This window comes from Halyomorpha halys, unplaced genomic scaffold (genome assembly GCF_000696795.3).
Source record: "Halyomorpha halys isolate HHAL.00 unplaced genomic scaffold, Hhal_1.1 Scaffold210.1, whole genome shotgun sequence".
In the NCBI taxonomy this organism is placed as follows: domain Eukaryota; kingdom Metazoa; phylum Arthropoda; class Insecta; order Hemiptera; family Pentatomidae; genus Halyomorpha; species Halyomorpha halys.
The window spans coordinates 204,016-213,237 of NW_027113191.1; the positions used below are offsets into that span (position 1 = coordinate 204,016).

The 9,222-nt window shown below is 32.1% G+C and overlaps 2 protein-coding genes across 4 annotated transcripts in view; one reads left to right on the forward strand and one right to left on the reverse strand.

The window, feature by feature from the left end:
• The window catches only part of LOC106679607 (52 kDa repressor of the inhibitor of the protein kinase), a 37,328-nt gene that overhangs the window by 25,521 nt on the left and 2,585 nt on the right, over positions 1–9,222 (forward strand). The window lies entirely within an intron of this gene.
• Positions 1–9,222, reverse strand: part of LOC106679606 (cytochrome P450 4C1) — a 22,520-nt gene that overhangs the window by 9,159 nt on the left and 4,139 nt on the right. For all 3 annotated transcript variants that reach the window (XM_014418859.2, XM_014418857.2, XM_014418856.2), the window contains exons 4-7: positions 8,230–8,323; positions 7,960–8,148; positions 7,275–7,344; positions 3,446–3,572 (exon numbers count right to left, since the gene is read on the reverse strand). In XM_014418859.2, coding sequence (XP_014274345.2) covers positions 3,446–3,572; positions 7,275–7,344; positions 7,960–8,148; positions 8,230–8,323 — 480 coding nt within the window. The remainder of the gene's footprint in view (positions 1–3,445; positions 3,573–7,274; positions 7,345–7,959; positions 8,149–8,229; positions 8,324–9,222) is intronic.

Below are 9,222 nucleotides of genomic sequence, written 5' to 3' on the forward strand. Positions count from 1 at the left end.
CCCATTGAAATAATATCTTATATTTATATTATATCATCAGAACTCCTTATTATATTTTTGAACTAAAAATATTTTTTTGAGGCGAAATTTTTTTTTTGGTTTCTCGGGAGTTCTGCTGGCCCTCCCCTCTCCCCCGCGAGTTCTAAAAATTATCCTATTGTTGCCAGAAAAAATGTTGGACGGTGTCAGATGTTGTACAAATGTCGAGCTTAATTTTTAATTGGTATTTTTTAATTTTTTAAATAACTTAAATGTTTCTTTTTTTTATTAGAAACTTTAAGTCCCAAATTGGAGCTACTAGAACTCTAAGAATTTTTAATTTCTACGACTTCTTAAGTCAAAAAATCGTTATCAAAAGTATTTGGGTTTTTTTTTTCTATTTTTGAAAGTTCTGTTGAGAGTTTTGATGCCCCCCCCCCCGCGAGTTCTAAAAATTATCCTTATGAAATAATATCTTATTGTTTTCAGAAAAAAAGATATTCGGTGTCAAATATACACAAAAGTCGCGCATAATTTTTAATTGGTATTTTTTTTGTATAATTGTTTCTTTTTTTTATTAGAAACTTTAAATCCCATATAGAAGCTACTAGAACTCTAAGAATTTTTAATTTCTACAACTTCTTAAATAAAAAATGTGCGATCAAAAATTTTTGGAAATTTTTGTTTCGTTTTTTGAAAGTTCTGATGGCCTCCCCGCGAGTTCTAAAAATTATCCTTATTAAATAAATCCGTAATGTTGCCAGGAAAATAGATATACCGTGTTAAAGTTGCACAAAATACGTATTTTACGCGAGTGCATTTAACCGGTATTATTGATGTTTTAAACATTAGAACTATTTCTATAAATAATCGAGAACTATAGAACTAAAAAAAAAAAAGGAAAAGAAATATCTCGAGGATGGGGGCCAACTTCACAGAGGTACCTAGCTTTATTTCCTTGGCGCTACAGCCCTGGCCTCTATAAGAGTCTTGTATAGAATGCTCTTGGTATTTCCAGAGATAAGCCTCGGCCTCAAGTGTTTTGTGAGGCAATGATAGCTTCTATTTGATGCTGCTATTTTATTTTCTATTTTTAAGCCTAGCTTTAAAAACGAAAAATTGCACTAAACTGAAATTACATATTTTGAAGAGGCATCTGCGCGGGATGATAACATTTTCGGTAAAATCAACTATGAGCAAGTAGAATAGATTTTCCACAGAGTATGGGTTCTGTTGAGAATCGCTGTATTTGAATGTTGAATTAAGTGCTCTTTAAATATGAGATAGCTCTTAGCATAGCCAATGTTCAAAACCGTGACCACTTAAAGTACTTTTTTTTTTATTAATTGAAATAAAATAACTATCTCACATTTTTATCAGTAATTGAAAATGAATACATATAAACTAGGAAATAATTTGATATTTAGCTTAAGTAAATAAGAGGAGAACATTTTATTCATGTTGAAAACCCATTTCCAGAATTATGATTAGTATTAGGAGGAGTATTAGGCAGCATTAGATAAATGGCTATGACCATAATGTACATTTTGTATTTTAACTTTCACTTAGCTATATATGGAATATACAGTAAGGGGAATATTATAATCGTGTAAAATTTCGAATTATAATTTGAACTCGAGTTAACGACAGAGATACACCTTTTGAATCTAAATAACCAAGTTTCGAAAAATGGTCTGTGCCTGAACGGCCTACTCCAAAAACAAAAAGTCCTAAGAAACTGAAATTCCATGTTAGGCTGGCATATAGTTAGAACATCTTTAGGCGGGCATATGATTGGGTGTATGGCTCGGCATATAGTTAAGTGTATGGCTCGGCATATAGTTAAGTGTATGGCTCGGCATATAGTTAAGTGTATGGCTCGGCATATAGTTAAGTGTATGGCTTGGTATATGGTAACAGCATCGTTTAACGTTAGAAGAATCGGTATCTAAACTGCTACGTTATTGAATCCATTTCTGTCACTTATTTTTAATTCCTCTAAAACAACTATAGCGATTTTGATTAAACTGGTCATGCTAATGTACAATCAGGTGGCCTTTACTATCAGCTGTGGTCTTTATGCTCATTGAAATAATAACCTGTAAAGGTAAACCTTTACTTAATGGCGAAGTTTAAAATAATCTTCCTCTAAAGAACCTTTAATATTGCTTATTTGAAAAAAATAAAATTCTCACTGTTAGCGATAATAAACAATGTATAAATTCAAAATATTACAGAATTTTATGAATAACTAAAGGTGAAAAACGGAAAAATAGATACAACCGGTTCTAGCAGAAGCCGAGACCGCTCGGTCCCGATTGCCGCCATGGCTCCGTTATCTTTTTTAAATTTTGCAAAGAGAAGTGAGAACATTAACGGAAATGTACACTTATACACAAGGGCTAGATTTTGCTGTAAACAATGCAACCTTATAGCTAGGTAACCTTACATATCACAGTGGTACCAATACAATTAAATAAAAGTAGGAAACTACTCTACTACAATAATCTTTTCTTAAACAGTCGTCTTCTTAGGTAGTTACTAAATATCTGTTTTGTAGGAAGATATCAACAAAGGTATCATAATAGTAGAACACTATTTATTCTTAACCAACGTTTATGGGACAACCAGATTGAAACAAAGATTACAAATGAACAGTAACAATCTTTGTTTCAATCTGACTGCCCCGCAAACGTTGGGTAACAGCAAATAGTTTTCTTTTATTATTTTGAAACCTACAGTGACCGTCACCCGAACCATCTTCCTACAATCTACCTTATACGGTCAGCTATCTTCGTCCAAAATTTATTTTTATTATAACCAGAACTTGAACTTGCGATAACTTGAAGAGGAGGCTACCAATCTACACAGAACTAGCAATATCTTGATGAGGGGGCTACCAAGTACACAGTGTTGAGATAAATTGTTTTATTGTGTTTATCTATCAATTTATATTCATTGAAAGATTTGTGCAGTTGACACTGGCAACACTGCTGATTGTAACCTACCTTCCCGCTACGGACTAAGTCGTTTAACCAAGCTCTTGCCTTCATGGCGCTTGGTTATGTGCTTTATATGTAATGTGATCCTTTTATAATTATATTCAACTTTTATCGACTATGCTAGTTTTTATTTAACCCATTTACTTCAATATACAGAACTAGTGATATCTTAAAGTACTAAAGTATAAACTTTGGGACTAAGTAGCTTAGTGAGAGCTGAGTGACGGTCCAGGTTCGAATTCAATGTTTACTTCCTCATTTGATTTTATTGAACATTTGACCATTATTGCCAATATTATTACATTACAATTATATTTTAATACCGAGTTTGGAACTCAAAGTTAGGCCAGACCGGGCGCCTTGAGGATGATACTAACCTTACACATTCAAAGTAAAATTTTAAGTAAATATAATTGGGTTTAAAAAAACAAAAAACATAATAATGAAAACAAAAATAAACTCACTATATTACTGAAGTCATGAAGTGTTTTCTTGTTTTGGTTTAGTTCTTTATAGAGTCCTGACATTTTAAATATACCATCGCTGAGTAGCCAAGGGCGCATCACTCTCAGTGTGGCTATTTCTTCTAACCTGGAAGTCAGAATTGCTAGCGTTATTTCATTTATAGAAGGCAGGTTATTTAATCACATTTGAAAATGTAAAACTTTGATGTGTAATTAAATTAAAAAAAGGATTGAATTAGAAAAACACTTCTTAAGAGTTCACAATTATGTCAATAATTATTATATTATTGACATAATTGTGAACTCTTAATCTAATAATAACAATCAAAACAAAATACTTAACACACACTGACTATATCGTATCTTAGAAAAACCTCTGGACTGTTACCATCGATAATCGATACAAAATCACTACACTATTACCATCGACAATCGACACAAAATCACTACACTCTCCCACACTAATTAAAAGAAATAGTTTATTTATTGAATATAATCTTTCAAGTAAGCTGGCGGTCGCCGTAACCTCTGTGGTCTTGATCGTGCTGGTCCTGGTTGAGCTGTTACAATCGATAATCGACAGAAAATAATATTAATATTATTATCAGTCTGGTGAGAAACTCTATCGAACTTGTTTTAATTAATATAGATACAGAATTCATTTTTAATTTTAGTTTTAAAACAAAGATTTTTATTCTTACTAAAGAATTTCAATAACATAATTCTCCATAAAGTTTTCCTACTGGAAATCAAAATCAGGAATAGATATAATAATAGATAGTAATATAATATAATAATAATAGATATAAATCAAAATTCGGAATAGATATAACCTCTAAATAACTTAGAATTTGTATCTTGCATTATACTTACACCTAAGTGGTCTTCACAAAAATATAATGTATTATTTAGATTCGATTATAATTTTGGATCTCTTCTAACCAACTTCAACTAAATATTTTTTTTTGTTTTGTTTTTCCCCTATGCCACAGACAGTGGGCTATTACGCCATTTCCCCTCTCGCTGCCCAATACAATTTTACTTTTGCTCTTAGTTGGTCCGCATCTTGCTGAACATCTTCTAGACAAATCCATATCTCCCATGTTGCATAGAGGACTAGATGACATTTCGGTGGAGGTGCTTTTGGAGAGGATCATGTCCTTCTACTGGGAAAAACACGCCACTCTCTCAGCTTTGCTAACATTGCTGGCAATTCGTTTATCCTTATGCAGTAGCCTCTCCCACTTCTTCCGCTTGAACTTTGGATAGTGGTAGAACAGACTGGTTCTCTGCACAACCGATCTTAGCCAACTTGTCAGCTTGTTCATCACCATTTATGCCAATGATACCATGGCCTAGTATTCACTGCAGAGCTATTTTTCTTGATGATAGCAACCATGTTTGAGCACTTTTCTTTCGTGGGTGACCCTGCGGCACCTGGTGTTGTTAATTTTTGTATTACGGCTTGGAAGTCGCTGAAGATTACTTGTCATCGCGTTCAATAGTCGCTTCTATCGCGAAGCAGATAGCCTGCATTTCTGCATCATAATTATCACATCCAGCTCCAACGGGAAATGACAGTTGAAAGTTGATTGAGTATACACCTGCTCCAGCTCCCTTGTTAATACCGGACGCAGACCCATCGCTATAAATGTGTAGCCATTGCTCTATGGGGTATAGCTCATAAATGTTTCTAGTTTTAAGATCTTTTGGCACTTATACAACTACCGTGAAGACTTTATAGTAGTATTTTTGCACAAGAACGATAAAGAATATAACTCATATTTGATAATTGCTTAAATAAAAAGAAAACTAAAAAAATTAAATAACACTCGCAATAAGTAAATAAGCCTAGCGTATGTGTATGTCGAAATTACGTCATACCAAAATAATAATAGTGGCTTGCTTTTCGCCACTATATTGCAAAAATAAAATTTTAATACGCAATTTGAGACTAAATTTTATATTTTAAAAAACCTAGGACACTTTCCAAAAAAAAAAAAAGAAATAGCGTATTAGTGGAAAATGTGCTTTACCAATAATATTATTAGTGGAAAATGTGCTTCACTAATAATATTATTAGTGGAAAATGTGTTTCACTAGTAATCTTATTAATGGAAAAAGTGCTTCACTTGTAATATTATTAGTGGAAAATGTGCTTCACTTGTAATATTATTAGTGGAAAATGTGCTTCATTAATAATATTATTAGTGGAAATGTGTTTCACTAGTAATCTTATTAGTGGAAAATGTGCTTCGCTAGTTATATTATTACTGGAAAATGTGCTTCTCTAATAATATTATTACATGAAGAAATATGAATCAATTTTGGCAAAAATAAATTTTTAAATAAATGAATGAAAAATTGATCTAAAATGTGGCAACTCTGTGATCTGTGTTTTAGGTTACTCCTAACTTATAACATTTTTTTAACTTCTCTATTTCATGAACCCCGCTAAAATTCAATCAAAGCATTTTGTATTTTGTTTGTTCTTTCATCATGAATATTTTATTTATTGATCTTTGTTCTTGAATTGTTAATCTTTCAGAAATGTGGTGTCGAGCCGCGGTAGGGAGCAGGTATAACAATAAACAATGGAAGGTCAGTTTTTACTTCCACTTACCGCTTTATGGAATGGTACCTCTATATGGAATATATAGTAATGGAAAAATTTTGAATTGTAGTGTTGGACGGAAATTCATATTTTTAAGTCCCCTGAGGCCTAGTCTCGCAAAATGGTATGTGTGTGAACAGCCTAGGCCTAGGCCAAAACCGAAAAGTTGGACGAAATTGAAATAACATATTTAAAGTGGCTATATAGTCTGGCATGAAACATATTTAAAGTGGCTATATAGTTTGGCATGAAACATATTTAAGGTGGCTATATAGTCTGGCATATAACATATTTAAGGTGGCTATATAGTCTGGCATGTAACATATTTAAAGTGGCTATATAGTCTGGCATGTAACATATTTAAGGTGGCTATATAGTCTGGCATATAACATATTTAAGGTGGCTATATAGTTCTATAGTATAGGTGGTTCTATAGTATAGGATGTAACAGCAACTTTTTCGCTAAAATCGACCTACTAGAAGTGCCATTTTATAGATTTAATTTTCTCCAAAACAGCTCAAACTATCTTTATTAAACTCTGTGATTGAACCAGTTATGAAGTTGTTTTTATTATCAAATAGGTTTTATCCTCATTGAAATAGCATAACAGGGCTTAAATGCCGAATTAAAAAAAAAAATCTTTTATTTTTAAACATCTTAACATAACTACTGATAATTATCTGATGATTATCTACTAACAGAACTCAGGATCATTTTAAAATTTTCAAAACAAAAAGAAAAATATTGAGACTTGTTCAGTTTTCGTCAATTATATCTTCCAGAGACCAATTTTACGGTAGAAGTAGCTATTTAATCTTTCATAATGAACTAAATTTTTGATCAAATTCGTTTTTTATACCTTTAGGTATCTGATATGCAGCTTCAAAAAATTTTGCTGAGTAAGCTAAGTTGAAAGCAAGTCTGATTGTTCCTTGAAAGCAAGTCGAACGTTTTCCGGAAAAACGTTTGTCCGTACGATAAATCAATTTAAGCACGAGCGCCATGTTGCAATTACTGTTTGATATCAAGCGCCATGTTGCAATTACGGTTTGATATCAAGCGCCATGTTACAATTACTGTTTCATATCAAGCGCCATGTTACAATTACTGTTTGATAACAAGTACCATGTTGGAATTACTGTTTGATAATTTTGCTAGAAAAAGAAGAATACATTCATGAGGCAGAAGATTGATATTGCTTTGAGTCGACTTACTTGTGCATAGATTTGATGACAGCTTCGGCTTCCTTGTAATCAGCTAATTTAGAAAAACCCATTGCTGTCTCTGAAAATAAAAATAGACCTACTATCAAGTATCTATTCATTTAGTCACTTACAAAAGTTTTATTTTTAAACCTTGGTTATTGTAATTGGGTGTTCTTGTTTATAACCTATATTTGTGAGGAATTTGTCATTTGATTATCTAAGTATTTAATTTAAACATGTCTTGTTTATACAAGAAACTATAGGGAAAACATCTTTGGATGATTTCAACATAGACTATCATATCTATTGTGCTCATTAAATGACGGGCTTCTTCAACTTGAAAAACGTTGGGACTAGAGATAAATGAACAAAAAATTGAATAAACCAGGAGATGACTAGTAGGAAGTCCACTCAATCAGCATTGTTGGAAATTGTTAAGCTACTACAAGCTCTTATTCTCCTATTACAACATAAAACTGCTGGAATTGACCAGCGTTATCCCCCTACCACTTCCGTTTCGTTTGGCGTCACAAAATCAATTTACTCCCCTATATATTTTTTCTTGAGCTGTAGAACATTGACAAAGAATTCTCAGATCAAAAATGTTAAATATTTTCCAATTTAATTGCTAAATTGAACATGCTAAAAATTTACATTGAGCAAGGAAAACTTTTCAAAAATATTTCAATCTTACCACATATAAATTTGAGGGTAAGCTGCCTGGTGTGTGGACATATATCTCCGTATTCCTTCATCAACTTGCTCCCTTTCAACCTCTTGATGTAATTAGGAGTCTCAGACTTGAAACTTTCGAAAAAACTTTGCAAGATGTTTGAATGAAAAGCAGGAGTGAGCAATCTCCGATGAGCAAACCATTTCTCACCTGAACATAAATTTGAAACGACATATCGAAAGTATAATTGACATATAGTATTAAAATAAATGTATAGTTAATTATTATTACCTTTGCTGGTGATAAGACCGTTGCCAAGAAGTGGAAGCAAAGTGTGATAAACCTTTCCTTTATCATTGTGCTTTTGCTTTTTGCTCAATAATTCCTAATAAAAGAGTTGACAAAAGTTTAAACCAAATTGTATTCATATATATCTTCTATATCAAATAATTCATGAGAGTTAATAACATGTAAAAAAGAATATAAATAATAGTTATTATGATGATATTACAGAATAGAGGGTTTGTAGTACTAAGTCCCTCCAACAGTTATGAATAACTAACCAGTCAACGTTTTGGTCGATTATGAGAACCTAAAAAACATTATATCACATGGGATGGTAGACCAAAGATAGCACATCTCACAGCAAAAAATAAAGAAAACACTACAGAGAGAACAAGGGAATGGGCTGACTGGATCGCTTGGGATTGAATAGTAAGTTGTATCGATATAAATGATAAAGTTAGTTTTGGAACTTATCCTCTGTGTAAAAACATCTAGATAATAATTATCTTTTTTTAAATAACGCTAATTTATAAGCAATAAAAAAAAAATTTTAATTAATTCTAAAGTAAATAAATTAAGCTCTGTACAGAGTTATAACCTGTTCTAGGTAGGTTTTTAGTTAGGAGGAAATATTTTTTAAATAATAATTGTGTTGAGATTATAAGTTTTTTAAAAGTAAATTGTCATTTTAAAAAGAAACCGTTATGATATTATTTTGATAATTGATATATAGGAAGATGGTCAGGGTGGCGGTCAAAGGAGAAACTAAAATAGTTTACAACTATTTATTTTCAGACGTTTCACCCCACTTTGTAGGGCTTCATCAGGGCTGTTCAAAGCAAACGGGTGAAGAGATTCCCGTGCTTTTGGAGCTTTTGTAGAACACCGACAAAGAAGTCTCAGGTCAAAAATGTTAAATATTTTCCAATTTAATTGCTAAATTGAACATGCTAAAAATTTACATTCAGCAAGGAAAACTTTTCAAAAAAAATATTTCAA